Below are 19846 nucleotides of genomic sequence, written 5' to 3'. Positions count from 1 at the left end.
TAACAAGTATCTTAAGGATACAAGTTAAGATTTTCATACTATTGTATTTAAAATTTTTAAAAAAATGAAAAATAAAATTGTACACAAGTATTAAGAAAAATTGTATGTAACCACAATAATTGCATATTTATTTGTTCCTTGAGTTGTGACCTTAGGGCACACAGAAGTATATTATATCTTCCCTAAAACTCTTTCTAAATCTGCATTTTATCTTTTGAAAAGAAGAGGGGGGTCTCTCTAGTCTCTTTATTTTGTAAAAAAAGAGAATTAGATTCATTTAGAGAAAAGGATGTCTTGTTTAAGCAAACTAGATTCTCAACTGTTAAGACACACACAAAAGCTTCTTCTTCTTCTTCTTTTTGTTAAATATTGTCGTTTATTCCAATTAAGTGTTTCAATACATCGATCATATCATGATCATATTTCATACAATGTAATATAATTATAATTAAAATATGCCATTGTCCTATATATGTCAACCGTATAAAGTTTTAAGAAATTTATTAAAAAAATTATCTTAATTTAAAATTATTTTGATAGTGTAGCCTTTTGTTGTTTTAATAAAAAAAACAGATCTACTTCTACTACAGAAGGCTTTATTTATTTATTATTATATATTTTATTGTTTAAATGAGATGATTTTGGTGAAATCTTTTTCTATTATGTAATATACATTTTATTTTCAATCACTAAGCTGTAATACTAGTTCATCATGTATTGAGTTTGTGATTATTGGACCTCATCACAATTGTAACAAATTTATGGCATATATTGCTATAGAATTAGTTTTCCTAACCGATCTAGTTGAAGAAATTTCAGAGAAGTCATAATAGATTATATTTTTTTTGTTCCATCTTTTAAATTTAACATTGACGTGGAATTTTTGTTTGAAAAACCTGGCAATCTATATCATGCGGTGGTTTTTTTTTTCCTCTCCCTAAATTACTGCTAGGCAGTTCTAACTTCTTATTGTAGGGTCTATAAGAAATAACTAAATTTATTTGGATTCAATAGTGTAAGAGGCATGAATGATGCCAGAACGTTTTTGTTGCTCTACATGATTACATGGATTGAATAAGGATTCTCCCTCTACCTTTTTTTTTTAATTTTTTTGCAGTATGATTTTTAAAGTAGAGAGTAGAGACTTCACATTATCATGTCAAGTTTATCACAATTCTATTCTCTTGTGTGACACCAAATTCATATACTAAAACATTATTCACTTTAGGATTTATTTGTTTCTTTTATAAAGATCAGAATTGTTCATGAAACATTGTTATTATAATTTTGCTTTTGTTGGCCAAGTAACATGTAAATGCAAGTACTAGTTGCAAATGGCACAAATGATAGGAAGTTCTTGGGGTTTCTATAATCTATCTACAACTTTTTTCTGTAGAACACGTGGCCTGGCATGCATTCCATCCCAAGAGGCAATAATTTTAAGGCCCCACTTAAAAGGTTGTGATAATGCAATCTAGAGGTTGAATAGGTCATAAAATATGGACATTGTTCTTGTGATTCAGTAGGTAGAAATCAAAACTAGTACTCAATTGTGCATTGATTTTTGATTGAACATTAAGTTTAAGAGGTAGAGAGTTAAAATCCATTACAAATCTTGAAGTTACACTGATACAAAACGTCCACCTCACCCAATAGATGGGATTTAAATATTCCTTGCTCTCATTGGTTTCAATATATGAAAAACTTATTTTAGAAACCTGCTACCTAAACAAAATAGGAGGAAAAATTAAGCCAAGCCATCCTTATACAAGGGACAAAGAACACAATTTTTAAATGTAGTTGGTCTGCAAACCACACGACAGTGAACGAATAAACAGTCTAAAGAACATTTAACTTTTAATCGACGACTTAGGTGTGAAATACCTTTACAATGAGCTAAGCCAACATTTAGTTTTTTTTTTTTTTTTTTTTGGGGGGGGGGGGGGGGGGGGGTTAAAGTATGCAAACATTTAGTTACATCAAAGGATACTTATCTTAACAAATTAAATGGCTATTGGATTATTCTCCAGGGCACATATAATACGTACGCACACGTACATACATTTATATATATGCACAAGCCAACATCTTCATCCATCAAATATACCAGGCTCTGTTCATTTTGATGGTGATTGCTGCAAGACTGAATCAAGCACTGCAGACCATTGGATGATTATGGTATAAAGTACAATTGCATATTATATCATTATTAAAAATAAATGTATAACTTATTATTATGTACAAAGGATGAGAATACAATTGAATTTCACCAAAGGTTACATGCTGGCAACAATAGAAGGAGATTCTATATCCACTTCAGGTTCTACATCAGACCCCTCTGCAGTGGTCTGTAACACCAAATCAAATCGTTAGACATTAAAAAATTTGTGGATAATGTCAAATAATAGCTAAGGTTATATCCTGCCATGTAATTACTCACCTCTAAATCCTTTACTTTTTGTTGTAAAAGATAACGATCCAATGCACCCTTTCCATACAGAATCTTTGCTCCAGATCCACGTCCCTCAGATCCAACAGCCTCTTCATCAACTACAACTGCATCTATTATATCATCACCTGTTCTAATATCAGGAATCTGGAAAAGATTCAAAAGTTATAAGTTGCATTGTCTTAAAATGATCATTCCTAATGTTTATGGAGCAAAAAATTAGGAGAAAAAAAATTCACTGCCATACAAAGAACAAAAACACATGGACTGGGACCTTTTTGGCCACTTGTTGCACTCTATTAACTTCACACCAAAATCAAAAATTGCACATGCATCGCAGATATACATCCTCCCTCTCACAGTGTGGGGGCCTCAAAGCTTTGTGGCATGCAAACGCAGTGAGTGAGAGGATGCATATATCCAATACATAAAATATCTTCAGAGAAGGCAAAAATTGCATACCTCAAACATAGACTCCATCAATATATTCTCCAATATCGCCTGCAAGCCCCGATCCCCGGTGTTTTTAGATATTGCTCTTTTAGCAATTAATCTCAGGGCATTTTCCATTAAATGCAACTTGACCTGAGATGAGTAAAATTCATGTCAATGTGGCTTTTAGATGATCACATTTGCAGATTATGAAAAGCCTGCAACATTTGTGAAAACAGAATGAGCAATGGATTCTGCAAGTCTAACATGAACAAGCAAGAATTCAACAAGTTGAATGGATGGCTGGAGTTCAAGACATTATTATATGAAGAATGATGGGCCTCGGAAAAAAAACTTACACCATTCATCTGGAACATCTTTTTGTATTGTTTCCCAAGGGCATTTTTTGGCTCTGTAAGAACCTACAAAAAGATTATTGCCTTTAAGAGTCACAGAGGAAATTGACTTGTGTTGAATAAAAGGCTAGAAAAAGATTATAATGATGGCATTTTCATAAATACGTTTAAAAGGACCAATCACATGAGACAAATAATTTCCCACCAGATACACCCAATAAAAGCCAATGGAAAAGTATCTAAAAATTCTGGCCAGATGTGTTGAATCTTATTCATGAGTTTTTTACTGGAGTCTGCCCAGTTATCTCTCTTCAATATCTCTTCTTGATCCATACATATTTGATCCTCTTTTTCATACAGTAGAAAGCATAACAGCATAAAAATAAGTACAGTTACATAAATGCCAGTCAGACAGAAAATAGTTTTTAGAACAAGACAAACAAATCACAACATATCACCTGCACAAGTTGGTTTTCAGTTAGAGCTGACAAATTGACAAGGATTGGAAATCGTCCAACAAATTCAGGTATTAAACCATATGAAATGAGGTCACTACTTTCAACCTGCCAAAACAACAGTTGCTTTAGAACATGAATATCTAAAACCGCTGCAAAATATTAGTTAAGTAAACTATGGTTTCTTCTTTTATTGGTTATTACACATGCACCTTGTGGGTCTTGAATACATGACCTCACCCTCCACCTCACTCTTACAAAGGAATGAGGTGCCATTTGAGCTATATCTCATTAGCTAAACTACGGCTTTTTGTTAAGAAATCTTTTAATGAAAAAAAAAAAGGAAAGAAAAAAGGCTATAAGCTGTTACATGTTAATTGAAGACTGGTGTACACTTACAGTCTCCAATAAAGATGATGCAACAGAAGAATCCGTAACACCACCAGCCCTCATGATGGCACGTACTGGAGCACCAAATCCAATAGAAGAATCTTGGCACCTGTAACGAATGCCAGACACTTCCAAGTTATTTATTCATCACCATTATTATTATTATTTCTAACAAAATAGGAAGCTCCAAATAACAAATACCACAAGATTCATCTCTATATTGGGCTAACCTTTCTGAGATTGTTTTCTCCAAGTCAATGAAGGCACCTCCACAGATGAAGAGAATGTCCTTCGTGTCAATCTGTGAAGAATAAATAACAGCAAGTTTAGTTACAAACTACCTTAATCTGATCTGTGAAAAGAATACAACAGTGCATACGTGGAAGATGCAAATAGTATAAAAAGGATGCTTTCAAGTCCCTTCTGTACCTGTATGTTTTCACCTCTAGGATGCTTTCGAGCTCCCTTCTCAGGAACATTGACAACCTACAACAAATGGAAGTTCATAGATCAGACCATAAAGAAGTAAAATATTCACTCTACCCAATAAAAGTTTAGATAACTCATATCTGTTAATTCATTCATCTATGCTAAGGTTATAATATTCTACAGAAGGGCTCGGAGGCTGCCTCAATAATACCAGACCATCTCCATCATGTTCAAAGGACAACATACCTGGTGGTTGTTACTTGTAACCCAAGGTGGTATCTTATGTAACAGGTATATGCAACATCACTTTCGCATGTATGTGGATCTATGTGTGTGGGTCCCACATACATGTAAGGAGCATTGCATACACCTATTGCGTAAAATGCTTTCTAGTAACTTAAAAGAGACCATCAATTAACTAATATCTTCAATTTACATAACAAGTGCACTTACTGTTCCTTCCAGCATCTCCAGTAATGCCTATTGAACACCCTCCCCAGACACATCTCTACTAATATTAAGGCTCTCGGCCTGCAAAGTGGATAAGCGGAAGATGTCAATAGTATAAAAAAAGGAGCATGGAAGTGGTCTTCAAAACAGAAAGAGATAGAGAGATTAACCAGGAAAAAAAAAAAAGGGAAACCTTTTTGGTAATCTTGTCAACTTCATCAATGTAAACAATGCCTTGCTGGGCAGCTGCCACATTATAGTCAGCAACCTGAGATACAAATGCCCATGTAAATAATTTATAATCATTAATTCACCACATATGAATAGAAGTGCATATTTACACCATTTTATATCATAAAATAGAGTCCGTGTCTATATTCATTGAAAAACTTCATGCTCTATGAGAATTAATTAAATTAACACCCCAACGAAGGTTATTGATTCAGTTTCTCGTTTAGACTTTCTTAACATTATTGATTCATGCTCTATGAGAATTGATTAAATTAACACCACAACAAAGTTTATTGATTTAGTATATTCTGTACGTTTAAGTTGTATAAAGCTTAATGAAAAATTGTTGTACAATAGTGAATACATTAGAGACTTAATTATTACTAGAAAAGAAATTGAATGTAAATTGGAGATTTGAATTTTCTTTGTAATATACTTACATATTATTCTAATTATATAAGATAATTTTTGCTTCTTTGAAAGTTACAATCTCATGAATTTATTCTTTTCTTTTTTTGGCAGAAGAGCTCATAATTTTTATAGTACGCACATATGCCAATAGAGAGAAGTTCTAAATTTTCAGAATAAATTAGCAACAACAACTAGACCTTAGTTTAGACGTCGGCTATGGATCCTCAACAAACCACATGTATTCTTTCCTCACGTTCTCTGTCATCTTCTTACTTGACATATCATTTTTTACTGCTTCTACTAATGTTATATTAGGTCGTCCTCTATCTTTTTCCACCTCCTCCACTTGAATTAACCCACCCTTCCTCATTAGAGCATTAATCGCTCTCTACTCATGACCAAACCATCTAAAGCAACTCTCCCTAATCTCGTCCTTTTATTTTTATTTTCAGAATATATTAGATTTTCAAAAAAAAAATTATGATGCAAATAAGTGAATAGGCTTGTCAGAATTACCGTAAGGAGTTTGTATAATATGGACTCCACATCTTCCCCTACATATCCTGCCTGCACATAACAAGACCTATTAATACTTTTGCTCAACCTCATTGTAACTCTTCACAGATAGCAACTAAACTTCAAACCAAAAAAAGCAAATCAGTTATTACTTATCACAATAGAACATGTCAGTACATAGATTTGCTCAAACTAAAAAATTGTTTCACTTGAATCCTTCAAAAGAGTGTATGTGTGTGTGTGTGAGAGAGAGAGAGAGAGAGAGTTCTGGTGTAACACATTAAAGGAGTATGTCATAATCTTTAATGTTGCATTGCAAAAGAGATTGAAATATGACCAATGTGAAATATTGTATATATTTATATTGCGAAGAATTTAAATATGACCAATGTGAAATATTGTATATATTTATATTGATGAGGATAAGTTTAATCACAAAATGACTATGATAGCATCAATTTATCTTTAAGGACGGCTTTTCATTGGTTAGGAGATGATACATTTATTTGTTAATGGGTATGAACATCAGCTAGGTGATTTAGCTTTCTTGAAATATATATATTTTTTATTTTTTATTTTTGATAGTGCAGGGAACCTTTCTAAAGAAGAGCCCTTTAGACTTGCCTTTAGCTAGTGAAACCTACAGGCAACTGACCCCACCCGCCAGAACCAGTTGCTAGGTGGTCCGTGGTCCAGGGGCATTCACCCCTGATGGGCTAGCCAGAGCTTTAAAAGAATTGAGGCATACCTAAGACAAAAGTAGCTATACGAAACTATACAAAATTAGAAGATCATTGATATTGACATTACAATTCTCTGTATATGCTCAATAAAACTGATCATTGGAGTTAATATTAATTCTCTTCTTAACTAAGATTAAAGATGACACAATCATTAATCATGTACTTTCTCTAGCACCATACACATGTGAAAGCATGCCTGAAAACACGACAGTAGCAAAGTTTAGAGGAAATTAAGAGTAACCTTAGCCAAACCCACATACTTCATTGCACAATTTTTATTTTCATGACAGTGGCCTCATATACAACAAAGCAATGTAGGAATAGCTCCTTATGGCAACCACATTATGCTAGATCCTTCCTAGTAGATACATGTAGAAAAGAAATGAAGGACATATATTACAACTTATGTATATTAAAGGTACAGAACCAACCACTTTTGTAGGGACTCATAATATATCCTCTTATAGTGATTGTAAACAGCCACAGCATGCACTTTTATTCAAGCAATACAGTTAGTAAAACTGTGAAAACAGAAAATTGCTCCACATTAACACAATACTACCACTGAATATGCAATGTATAGTGCCCCTTTCATACATAATGCTAGTCTCCTAACATACCTAGACACATCACAATTCACATAGCCATACACATCATTTGTCAGCTTATAAGCATTTACTCAGGTTTTAGGGAATAATCTAGCTTACACTGGTCCCATTCAATAAAAACACAAAATACTAAGACATTGACGCAAGGGAAAACTTCCCAAGGACTTTTAGAATGCTTGTTGATGCTGCTTACATAGGAACTTTTATATGTTAACTTTAAGACAATAAGTTGATCGTACAAGAAGCAAGCTTTCTAATAATCTTGCCATGTAATTAACATATTTCACAAAGACTTCATCTTAAGCTCCTAAGTCTACTTCCAAAATCTACTCTACGATCTCAGCTAACAACAAAGAATTAACATTTACAAAGACAATTTTAAACCATTCCTCCACATGCTTCTTACAGTAATTTCCAAAAATCTATTTCATGCTTCTCCTCACTTTGCTTCTTCAAGCCGTGCACGTAATGACTCAGGACTTGATGTTTTATTTATACTGCAAAAAAGAACAGATAATGACATCAAACAATTTGAATAAGTTTTGTCACTTGAAGAATAATTTACAGTCTTCTAAAGACAAATATCCATTTGTTCTCTATAACAATTAAAATGGATCCACCCACAACCATATCACATATTAACAAGACTCACCAGAAGAGCAAATCCCCTCCAGATGCCAACTTTTCTGAAATCCATTCCGGAACTAATTCTATTAAGAGGTTTAGCTGCTCTTCAACTTCTCCTGCAAACACAAATGAAGAGGATCACCAAAAGCACCCAGAGAAAAGGGAATTATATCCATGTGGTACAAATGCTTACTTCTGTCAACAATACCACAATGGCTTGCAATTATATTGTGTATAAGCTCCTCTTTTGTGATAACAGACTGCTTAATAGACTGAAATAAGAAGTGAATCATGTTGAAGAGCTTAGGCAGGCTAGCAATCATTTGTCGCCTCCGTTTTGCCCGTGAGATCACCGGATTTCTCTCTTCTACTGCCTTCCTCTCTTTCTCTATTATCTGCAGCAAGAAAACATAGTTATAAATTCTAATGATGCAATCAGAACAAACTTTTATGTCTCTGTCCAGGTTCAATATGTTCATGTTGTAAACTAATAAGGCTAGGATAAATGCAAACATAATGACTATAGACTGATATCCTATCCTTGATTTAATTTCCGTTTGAAGCAAAATGAAATTTATATGTTGGTTATTGCAGTCAAATAACACTAGAAGAAAAAAAAACGATAGCTTGTATATTGTTTTAAATAGAACATAGAGCCATGCTTGGTAAGGATGAAAGCATAAGGAATTCAAAATGGGGCTTACCGATTGCAAAATATTCTCAGGAAGAATATCAAAAACATCATTATCAACTAAAACACCTCCAGTGTCATCCATTTCATCACCAATGTTTCCATTCTTTATGGGAGTGTCAAATTTTAACGATCTTGAACGGGGTGGACGCCTTATTAACTTGTTTGGTGAGCTAGTGGAATCATCCTCTGGGCTCATATAACATCTCTTTGGTGGATACAATGTGGGCGTGACATTCATCAGCCCAGCTGGAGTGAGAACATGTTTTGCAGGAGTCAAATGGATATTAGCAATTTCTGCAGGAGACCCATTCTCATTATTCATGGCATCTATCTCTTTGCTTGGGGTTGCTGGTGGGCAAGATTGTGGCAAATGAGCAGGGGAAGCATTAACTGCCAGACATTTTTCATTGCTGGTTGATTCAAACGACAGTTTTGATGGGGATGGAGTACCAGCAGCAGAACTACTTTTCTCTTTGGAGGAACTTTTCTTAAGTGGTGACTCTGGAACTGGAAGAACTGAAGATTGGAGATCAGTCTTTGATAAGTTTAGAGGATAGTTCTGTACTTCATGGCTAATGACTTTCTGTGAAAAGCGCTTGTGGAAAGATCGAGAGAGATGTGATGCTACCACTGGTTGCTGTTTTCTATGTGCTTCGATTGATGTCCCGAGGGGAAATGACATGTTGAGAGAATCGTTTATGTTTGAATTCAGACCTTGTTCTGTTCCTTCTGCAATTTTATCATCCTGAATGCAGGTTTCTGATACTGCTGATTGCAGAGCTGTTAGTGCAACAGTTGATGTCTTAATAGGAAATGATGAGGTGGGTGTTTTCATGTTCGAATGGACGTCTAGCTCTTTACGATTGAATGGTTCAGGCAACAGTTCCTCTGGAATTTCATCCACCTGCATGCAGAAGAAAAATCTTAAGGTGCAGTTTAGAGCATTGCTTAAAACTACCAGAAATCTTCATATCGAATATATATGAGTAAACTGACAATAATTTTTCATCTCAAATCCATATTGTTAGTTACAATTTCAAGTGGTAGTGAATATCACGCTGACAGCTACCTTTAGGGTTAACATTTGTAGTGAAAGGGACGTCAAAAGCAGCTAGAGCATAAAGTTGATTTTCAATTGTATGAAAAAGGAACACTTCTATAATGGAAACCATAGAATATGACCCTAATCAAAATTATATTAGATTATGGTATTATCTTAACCCAGTCTCATTAGGTGGCCATAAGTGGCAGATGGAATCTTGTGCTAAAGTTTATACATAAAGTGTAAAACAACTATATATAGATAGGAATGGAAGGAACAGATGAAACAGAGGCATCTCACTGCAAGAATGTCCTAAGAAAAGAGAGAATATATGCCCAACAGTTTTTGTGCATTATATTCCAAAGCACACTCCCCTTTTCAATTGGACAGGAAGGCATTATAACCAGAGAATCAAAGTAACTTATATATACATAAAAAATAAAAATAAAAAATGTAAATGATTGGCAACTAATGTTGTTCTAGATGTGATCATGAATACAGAACTAACAACAATTTAAGGATATATCCCATGTAATATACAGAAAGTACAGAACACGAGTACCTCAGGAAAGGATTTTGAAAAATCCACAAGCCACGAACGTAACACCTTCCTCAAATGCATATTCCCGCTTTCAGATTTCAACTTCCCATTATTATCCACTGCATCAACGTTGATGGAAACATGGAGATCCGGCTTCATACAGCTCGTCCCCTCATCAAACACAAGTACCCTCTTTATCTCAATTGCATCACGCAAAATAAACTTCAATTGAGCCAAGTGCCTGTGTGTAAACCTCCTAAAAACATTTTTTTTTTTTAAACATACAAAACAATCATAAGATTCATTAATCTCATATAGCTAAAGTGTAGTCAATGTATCAGGTGAGTTGCTTAAGAAATATCAAATATGCAGTGTGGTAGCAATTTTTGAAAACTAATCTAAAAAAAACTGAAAAAAATCTGTGTTTTGAGAATACATTTTCCCTCTTAAAACTTTTTTGGCAATGGGTTTCTATTTTGTTTTCGAGTGCTGGAATACCATTTTAAAAACACGCTTGCTTTTCCCAAATCCAAACAGACGTTTAAGGTTCTATTTTCTAAGCAACCAAAAAGAGGGAAAACAAATTTCATAACTTCATACCAATCATCATCGCTATAAGACACATAATGCAATCATTTCCCAACCAAAATTTTACTTTCTTAGAAACCGAACAAAACCCAAAAAAAAAAAAAAAAAAAAAAATTTACCTATCAGTTAAACACTCGATTTTGGGGCAAATATTGGTGAAGGAGGATGAGGAACCCTTCAACCGCAACAACCGAATAGAACTATCCAAGCTATCAAAAAACTGAGCAAGAATCTCATACCTGCAAATAGAACAAATAAAAACCCAGAAACATTAATTAAAAGCTAAAACAAAACAAATAAACCAATCAAATCACATTAAAAACCAAAAAAGTAGTTCATAATACTTTTCGGGTAGCTTAGTGGGCTGCTGGGGGAGCGGTTTCTTGGACTTATGGGGCTCTGGGGAGGTTGGCCAGGATTGGATCTGCCTTCTAGCGGTTTCGGCGACTTTTCTGACTTCGCGGTTGCGGGGGAGCTGTGTGGGCTGTTTTTCTGGAGTTTTGGAGCTCAGCTGGTCGGGTGAGTTGAAGTGTTTTGAATGGGGTTTCATGGATTTGGATTTTGATGAAGATGAAAGCTCCATTGGTATCACTATCACAGCGAGAGAGAGAGAGAGACTCGTTAGAGAGATTTGTGAGAGAGGAAATGTAGTGTGGATTGAAGGAGATCGAGAGAGAGAGAGAGAGAGAGAGCGCAAGGCGTGCCTGGTTGGATTCCCGCCTAAATGACCCGTTGCTTCCCGCAATTTCTTTCTTTCGGGTCTGTTTGGGAAGTAGGTCTAGTGAGTCAGGCAGGTGAGCTTGAGTAGTCTTGTCCGCGGCCAGGGAAATGAATGGAAACCTCTTTGGTTTTTCTTTTTTCTTTTTTTTTCCTTAAAAGTTTTGTGACCATGTCCATGATTACGACAATATCAACAAAAAAATATAACAAATTAAGGGGGTGTTTGGTAGCTTCGTTTGAATATATTTTTGAATATTTTAAATAATATTATATACTTTTTCATTCACATATATATCAAAAACACTCAAATAATATTATTCAAACTTCTCTATTAAACACTTTCAAAGAAAGGACAAAGGAATAGAAAAATAATAATATAAAAGAGAGAAAAAGCAACCAACAAAATATTAAACAAATCAAAATTTCAGTCTCTGGGCCAATTAGGCCCATGCCTAGAGCTTTCTCCCCTACTAGAGAAAGATCCCAAATTTGGGGAATAATTTTTTTTTATATATATAAATATTTTTGGGAGATATTAAAAAAAATTTAGATTACTTTTTTTTTTTTTTCGCTATTAAGAAGGCCAAAATATTAAGTAATGCTAGAGATAGAGATAAGACAAATTTAAATAAATAGATCCTACAAATAAACGAGTTACTAAGCACAAGTAATTCAAATAGAAAAATGTTAAAAATATTATAAATTTTACTACATAACTTCTTCTTCTTTTTATACAAAATAAAAATTCTATACTGGTTTAATCTAAAATGTATATGGCTAAATATCTTTGTCACCTATCCACTATGGTTTGTGTGAGATTTTTTTTTTTTTTTTTTTTTTTCATTCATCTGGAAGAAATGACTGGCGGGAACAGGTTTTGCTCATCTATAATAGACTATTTTCACCCCATCTCATCTCATCCCACCCCAAATTAGGGTAGTATATAAACTAAATTGTTTATGATTAATTTGAACTCATTCAAAAAAATGTTTGTTTGTGTTTGTTTGTTTAGTAAATAAGTTAAGTTCAAACCCGAATTTAAGCTCGACTATTAAATGAGTAAAGTTTAAACATAATAATGTGTTTGCAATCAAGCCCATGATATGAGGCACGGTTTAACTATATAAATATTATATTTTTATATCTAAAAGTTAGTAAATAGATTCATATAAGTTTAGGTTGTAGTTTATTGATAATTTAAACAATTCATTCATAGTAAAGATTAACAAATTTGTGAATGAGTAAAAAATTTTAATCATGGTTTTACTGTATATGGAAAAAAAAAATTAATCGAATAGTTCGTGAACAAGCTCTAATTTATTTGACAAGAAAACGAACTAAACTTAAACATGTAATCTTATTTAATATTGAGCTCAAGCTTAAATTATGCTTGAAATAAAATTAAATGAACACTAAACTTTTAATATGTGTGTTTTTATTTAATATATTTAAATTATATATACCATCTTAAAATATATTTTTTCCCCACTTTCTTAGCACTTTCATAATTGTATCTTTGTTTCTTTCATTTCTATCAATGTAATGTCAAATACATTTCATTAAGAATCGGCTAAATAGCAAAACATCGCCAACCTACCTCACCCTCATCCTACTCCACTCTGGTCTTGCGCAGGTTTTTCTACCCTAAAGAGAGGGGTATAAAACCCCTAATTCAATCTCATCTTGCCCTCTTGTCATTCCTAATTAGGACAACAAGAAAATAAATTAAGTTATTGTTAACAAGTATCTTAAAGATACAGGTTAAGATTTTCATACTATTGTATTTAAAATTTTTTAAAAATGAAAAATAAAATTGTACACAGATATTAAGAAAAATTGTATGGAACCACAATAATTGCATATTTATTTGTTCCTTGAGCTGTGACCTTAGGGCACACAAGAGTATATTATATCTTCCCTAAAACTCTTTTTAAATCTGCATTTTATCTTTTGAAAAAAAAAGGGAGGGTGGGGGGGGGGGGGGGGGTCTCTCTAGTCTCTTTGTTTTGTTAAAAAAGAGAATTAGATGCATTTTGAGAAAAGGATGTCTTGTTTAAGCAAACTAGATTCTCAACTGTTAAGACACACACATAAGCATCCTTTTTCTTTTTTTTTTTGGTTAAATATTGTGGTTTATTACAATTAAGTGTTTCAATACATCGATCACATCATAATCATATATCATATAATTTAATATAATTATAATTAAAATATGCCATTGTCATATATATGTCAACAGTATAAAGTTTTAAGAAATTTATTAAAAAATTTATCTTAATTTAAAATTATTTTGATAGTGTAGCCTTTTTTTTTTGTTTTAATAAAAAAACAGATCTACTTCTACTACAGAAGGCTTTATTTATTTATTATTATATATTTTATTGTTCAAATGTGATGATTTTGGTGAAATCTTTTTCTATTATGTAATATACATTTTATTTTCAATCACTAAGCTGTAATACTAGTTCATCATGTATTGAGTATGCGATTATTGGACCTCATCACAATTGTAACAAATTTATGGCATATATTACTATAGAATTAGTTTTCCTAACCAATATGGTTAACGAAATTTCAGAGAAGTCATAATGGATTTTTTTTTTTTTTTTTTTAATTCCATCTTGTAAAGTGGTGGGCTATGCTAGTAGTGTTAGGCTACTTCCTGTTGCACTAGGCCCAAGTTTTCTGGATAATGGAGTTGGGATCGGTCCAGCTGCAACTCAATTTGGTCCGACTTGTGCGCAAACTAAGCCTGGTTTGCCAGGAACGTGCTTGCGGCAGGCAGAGCTGTTTCAGACAAGTTGTGGTAGACAGACATAATAATAAAAAATAAATAAAATATCTGGCTACTTAGTAGGAAATGACCAAATGACCCTCAAACACAATCACAGTAATAATAATCACTTTTACAGAAAGAAAAGAATAGAACGAAAGGGAACGAATAGTAATATGTATGGGTTAATCAAAAAATGAAGAAATCAACTAAAATTTGGTCCGCAGGAGCAAAACTAGAGAGGAAAGAACGTTCCTTCTCAACGCAATTAATCTCTCAGGAAAAGTCCTGCCATGGAGATTAACTGCTCTAAGAGAAACGGACCTGAATAGTTCATGCACAGAGGCCCCTTTTGGTTTTAACAAAGAGCAGGATTTCGTGAGAGAGAGAGGGAATCAATCTACCGATGTATGCCTGCCATTTTAATTTCTCACTTTATTTTCTTTCTGGTTGTTTTCTTTTTTTCCCTCCCACTCGTTTCTTTTCTATTTCTTAGTCTCTCTTTTCGAATTCCTATTTCTTAGTTATGGTTCCCGTTGTTGCTCTGTTTTTCTGTTAACGGCAAGATCCTCTTTTTATAATGTCTGCCGTGACTGGATTTTACTGTTTTAGCCTTTAATCTCCTTTGTCTGGTCTGGGTGTACTGGCCGACCACCACTAATCTGTCTGTGTGCCACCTCCTCATCATCAGACAAAGAAGGGTATTTTGTTTGTTTGTTTTTCTGCCGTGACACTCTTTCCTGCCAAGGTCTGGATTCTTTCTCTCTCCCTATCTCTCATGGCATGCACCTAGTGGTTCAAACTCAGCTTACTTCTCTTGGGTAGTAAGTCATCCTAGCAGGACACTTCCCCTAAAGAACCTGAGCTGGAACCTCAAAAATAAAATTTTCCCCTCTCCCCACCACTAAACCATGCCCTATGAATCTCTGACCCCCGACCTCACCATGCCTTGTATTGGCTGGGTACAGGTTGGTGGTGCCTGAGCCTTGCACGTGCCTTCCTTCCATATGTGTCCAAGATCTGCTTGCTGCTCATTCGTCTGCCGTGGTCTGGAGGCTTGTCTGCATAGCTTACCATCCGTTTTCTTTGACCTTTTATGTGGGCTACTTTTTGATTTCCCGCTCCTCTCAGGAGCTGGGCCTTATTTGATAATGGGCTTCATATTTCTTCGGCCCACTTCTTGATTGCCCTCATTTCCTGCTATATTATTCTGTTATTCCTGCTGTAATGACTCAATCTTGCTAAGCCTCTTTAGGCCAGCCATTTACTCTTTCCCCCAGTGGCTTAGTATGGCCATTGGTTTTCCTACTTATGGGCTCATGTGTCCCTTTTGTCTTTCTCTTGGGCATCCTTGGCCCACTTGCTTTCTTTGGACTTCCTTGGCCCTTTTACTAACTCTGCATTCCTATGGGCTTTTACTAACTTCATTGGGCTTTCCTGGCCCAATCACCTTATTCTCATCCTTGGGGTTCATAGGCCTACCATTAACCCCTTACTTTCTTTATTTGCATTACTTTGGGCCTGCGGCAGCCCTTTCTCACTTTTCTACATCATATACTGCCCATGGGTATGCTATTTCTCTATTTTCGGGCTTCTTTAAGCCCACTTGCCTCTTCAAGGCCCATTTGTTTATTTTATGGGCCTGTGATCCATTATTCCTGCCGCTTGGGCCTAATGGTTTTGCTATCTGCTTGCCAATTATTTGCTACCCTTGTCGTTGGGCTTTTCTTCTTTCTACTTAAAGTCTCACAAATGACCCTCAACACATCTTTTAAATTTAACATTGACTTGGAATTTTTGTTTGAAAAACTTGGCAATCTATATCTTGCGGTGGTTTTTTTTTTTTTTCTTCTCCCTAAATTACTGCTAGGCAGTTCTAACTTCTTATTGTAGGGTCTATAAGAAATAACTAAATTTATCTGGATTCAATATATATATATATATATATATATATATAATCTCGTATATAGCTAGTGTAAGAGGCATGAATGATGCCAGATCGTTTTTGTTTGCTCTACATGATTACATGGATTGAATAAGGATTCTCCCAATACCTTTTTTCTTTTTTCTTTTTTTTGCAAATTGATTTTTGAAGTAGAGAGTAGAGACTTCACATTATCATGTCAAGTTTATCACAATTCTATTCTCTTGTGTGACACCAAATTCATATACTAAAACATTATTCACTTTAGGATTTATTTGTTTATTTTATAAAGATCAGAATTGTTCATGAAACATTGTTTTTGCTTTTGTTGGCCAAGTAACATGTAAATGCAAGTACTATTTGCAAATGGCACAAATGATAGGAAGTTCTTGGGGTTTCTATAATCTATCTACAAATTTTTTCTGTAGTACACGTGGCCTGGCCTGCATTCCATCCCAATAGGCAATGATTTTAAGGCCCCACTTAAAAGGTTGTGATAATGCAATCTAAAGGTTGAATAGGTTATATAATATGGACATTGTTCTCTTGATTCAGTAGGTAGAAATCAAAACTAGTCCTCAATTGTGCATTGATTTTTGCTTGTACATTAAGTTTAAGAGGTAGAGAGTTAAAATCCATTACAAATCTTGAAGTTACACTGATACAAAAACGTCCACCTCACCCAATAGATGGGATTTAAATATTCCTTGCTCTCATTGGTTTCAATATGTTAAAAACTTATTTTAGAAACCTGCTACCTAAACAAAATAGGAGGAAAAATTAAGCCAAGCCATCCTTATACAAAGGACAAAGAACACAATTTTTAAATGTAGTTGGTCTGCAAACTACACGACAGTGAAAGAATAATCAGTCTAAAGAACATTCAACTTTTAATCGACGACTTAGGTGTGAAATACCTTTACAATTAGCTAAGCCAACATTTAGTTTTTTTTTTTTTTTTGGTTGCAGTATGCAAACATTTAGTTACATCATAGGAATCTTATCTTAACAAATTAAATGGCTATTGGATTATTCCCCAGGACACATATAAATATAATATGTACACACGCACATACATTTATATATGCAGAAGCCAACATCTTCATCCATCAAATATACCAGGCTCTGTTCATTTTGATGGTGATTGCTGCAAGACTGAATCAAGCACTGCAGACCATTGGATGACTATGGTATAAAGTACAATTGCATATTATATCATTATTAAAAATAAATGTATAACTTATTATTATGTACAAAGGGTGAGAATACAAGTGAATTTCACCAAAGGTTACATGCTGGCAACAATAGAAGGAGATTCTATATCCACTTCAGGTTCTACTTCAGACCCCTCTGCAGTGGTCTGTAACACCAAATCAAATCGTTAGACATTAAAAAATTTGTGGATAATGTCAAATAATAGCTAAGGTTATATCCTGCCATGTAATTACTCACCTCTAAATCCTTTACTTTTTGTTGTGAAAGATAACGATCCAATGCACCCTTTCCATACAGAATCTTAGCTCCAGATCCACGTCCCTCGGATCCAACAGCCTCTTTGTCAACTACAACTGCATCTATTATATCATCACCTGTTCTAATATCGGGAATCTGGAAAAGATTCAAAAGTTATAAGTTGCATTGTCTTAAAATGATAATTCCTAATGTTCATGGAGAAAAAAATTAGTAGAAAAAAAATTCACAGCCGTACAAAGAACAAAAACACATGGACGGGGACCTTTTTGGCCACATGTTGCACTCTATTAACTTCACACCAAAATCAAAAATTGCACATGCATCGCAGATATACATCCTCCCTCTCACAATGCGGAGGCCTCAAAGCTTTGTGGTATGCAAACGCTGTGAGTGGGAGGATGCATATATCCAATACATGAAATATCTTCAGAGAAGGCAAAAATTGCATACCTCAAACATAGACTCCATCAATATATTCTCCAATATTGCCCGCAAGCCCCGAGCCCCAGTGTTTTTAGACATTGCTTTTTTAGCAATTAATCTCAAGGCATTTTCCGTTAAATGCAGCTTGACCTGAGATGAGTAAAATTCATGTCAATGTGGCTTTTAGATGATCACATTTGCAGATCATGAAAAGCCTGCAACGTTTGTGAAAACAGAATGAGCAATGGATTCTGCAAGTCTAACATGAACAAGCAAGAATTCAACAAGTTGAATGGATGGCTAGAGTTCAAGACAATATTATATGAAGAATGATGGGCCTCAGAAAAAAAACTTACACCATTCATCTGGAACATCTTTTTGTATTGTTTCCCAAGGGCATTTTTTGGCTCTGTAAGAACCTACAAAAAGATTGTTGCCTTTAAGAGTCACAGAGGAAATTGACTTTGTTGAATAAAAGGCTAGAAAAAGATTACAATGATGGCATTTTCATAAATACATTTAAAAGGACCAATCACATGAGACAAATAATTTCCCACCAGATACACCCAATAAAAACCAATGGAAAAGTATCTAAAAATTCTGGCCAGATGTGTTGAATCTTATTCATGAGTTTTTTACTGTAGTCTGCCCAGTTATCTCTCTTCAATATCTCTTCTTGATCCATGCATATTTGATCCTCTTTTTCATACAGTAGAAAGCATAACAGCATAAAAATAAGTACCGTTACATAAATGCCAGTCAGACAGAAAATAGTTTTTAGAACAAGACAAACAAATCACAACATATCACCTGCACAAGTTGGTTTTCAGTTAGAGCTGACAAACTGACAAGGATTGGAAATCTTCCAACAAATTCTGGTATTAAACCATATGAAATGAGGTCACTACTTTCAACCTGCCAAAACAACAGTTGCTTTAGAACATGAATATCTAAAACCGCTGCAAAATATAAGTTAACTATGGTTTCTTCTTTTATTGGTTATTACACAGGCACCTTGTGGGTCTTGAATACATGACCTCACCATCGCCTTACTCTTACAAGGGAATGAGGTGCCATTTGAGCTATAGCTCATTAGCTAAACTACAGCTTTTTGTTAAGAAATCTTTTAATGAAAAAAAAAAAGGAAAGAAAAAAGGCTATAAGCTGTTACATGTTAATTGAAGACTGGTGTGCACTTACAGTCTCCAATAAAGATGATGCAACAGAAGCATCTGTAACACCACCAGCCCTCATGTTGGCACGTACTGGAGCACCAAATCCAATAGAAGAATCTTGGCGCCTGTAACAAATGCCAGACACTTTCAAGTTATTTATTCATCACCATTATTATTATTATTTCTAACAAAATAGGAAGCTCCAAATAACAAATACCACAAGATTCATCTCTATATTGGGCTAACCTTTCTGAGATTGTTTTCTCCAAGTCAATGAAGGCACCTCCACAGATGAAGAGAATATCCTTCGTGTCAATCTGTGAAGAATAAATAACAGCAAGTATAGTTACAAACTATCTTAATCTGATCTGTGAAAAGAATACAACGGTGCATACG

General features: G+C 34.4%; 3 protein-coding genes across 3 annotated transcripts in view; all 3 read right to left on the bottom strand.

The window, feature by feature from the left end:
• Nucleotides 1-1995: 1995 nt before the first annotated feature.
• Nucleotides 1996-7901, bottom strand: LOC115959558 (CLP protease regulatory subunit CLPX1, mitochondrial-like). Its single transcript, XM_031077998.1, has 13 exons — nt 7877-7901; nt 6120-6170; nt 5155-5229; nt 4965-5042; nt 4512-4568; nt 4313-4383; nt 4092-4191; nt 3696-3800; nt 3241-3303; nt 2912-3034; nt 2441-2596; nt 2281-2348; nt 1996-2155 (listed from the first exon to the last, which is right to left on the bottom strand). The coding sequence occupies exons 4-13, from the start codon at nt 4977-4979 to the stop codon at nt 2149-2151; spliced, it is 765 nt and encodes a 254-aa protein (XP_030933858.1). The 5' UTR covers nt 4980-5042; nt 5155-5229; nt 6120-6170; nt 7877-7901; the 3' UTR covers nt 1996-2148.
• Nucleotides 7839-11637, bottom strand: LOC115959556 (CDT1-like protein b). Its single transcript, XM_031077996.1, has 7 exons — nt 11307-11637; nt 11082-11201; nt 10396-10630; nt 8802-9695; nt 8291-8492; nt 8123-8213; nt 7839-7967 (listed from the first exon to the last, which is right to left on the bottom strand). The coding sequence occupies exons 1-7, from the start codon at nt 11543-11545 to the stop codon at nt 7910-7912; spliced, it is 1839 nt and encodes a 612-aa protein (XP_030933856.1). The 5' UTR covers nt 11546-11637; the 3' UTR covers nt 7839-7909.
• Nucleotides 11638-17561: 5924 nt separating this feature from the next.
• LOC115959557 (CLP protease regulatory subunit CLPX1, mitochondrial-like) overlaps nt 17562-19846 on the bottom strand; it is an 8537-nt gene continuing 6252 nt past the window's right edge. Inside the window, exons 9-15 of the mRNA XM_031077997.1 lie at nt 19697-19767; nt 19476-19575; nt 19086-19190; nt 18632-18694; nt 18303-18425; nt 17832-17987; nt 17562-17739 (exon numbers count right to left, since the gene is read on the bottom strand). Of these exons, the coding sequence (XP_030933857.1) occupies nt 17668-17739; nt 17832-17987; nt 18303-18425; nt 18632-18694; nt 19086-19190; nt 19476-19575; nt 19697-19767 (690 nt within the window). The 3' untranslated portion in view covers nt 17562-17667. The remainder of the gene's footprint in view (nt 17740-17831; nt 17988-18302; nt 18426-18631; nt 18695-19085; nt 19191-19475; nt 19576-19696; nt 19768-19846) is intronic.

The sequence above is a fragment of the Quercus lobata genome, chromosome 9 (genome assembly GCF_001633185.2).
Source record: "Quercus lobata isolate SW786 chromosome 9, ValleyOak3.0 Primary Assembly, whole genome shotgun sequence".
NCBI classification, from domain to species: domain Eukaryota; kingdom Viridiplantae; phylum Streptophyta; class Magnoliopsida; order Fagales; family Fagaceae; genus Quercus; species Quercus lobata.
Note: the sequence above shows the minus strand (reverse complement) of the source record. Positions and strands in the feature narration are given on the sequence as shown.

What these genes read in the sequence shown, in the direction of transcription:
- LOC115959558 (XM_031077998.1), bottom strand. An exon ending in CTAGAGGTGAAAACATACAG is followed by an intron (nt 4,384 to 4,511) that starts GTACAGAAGGGA and finishes TATTCTTCACAG; the next exon opens with ATTGACACGAAGGACATTCT. An exon ending in TGATGGAGTCTATGTTTGAG is followed by an intron (nt 2,597 to 2,911) that starts GTATGCAATTTT and finishes AATCTTTTCCAG; the next exon opens with ATTCCTGATATTAGAACAGG.
- LOC115959556 (XM_031077996.1), bottom strand. Translation starts at nt 11,545, where the DNA reads ATGGAGCTTTCATCTTCATCAAAATCCAAATCCATGAAACCCCATTCA. An exon ending in CCCACTAAGCTACCCGAAAA is followed by an intron (nt 11,202 to 11,306) that starts GTATTATGAACT and finishes TTCTATTTGCAG; the next exon opens with GTATGAGATTCTTGCTCAGT. An exon ending in ATCGAGTGTTTAACTGATAG is followed by an intron (nt 10,631 to 11,081) that starts GTAAATTTTTTT and finishes AAATGTTTTTAG; the next exon opens with GAGGTTTACACACAGGCACT.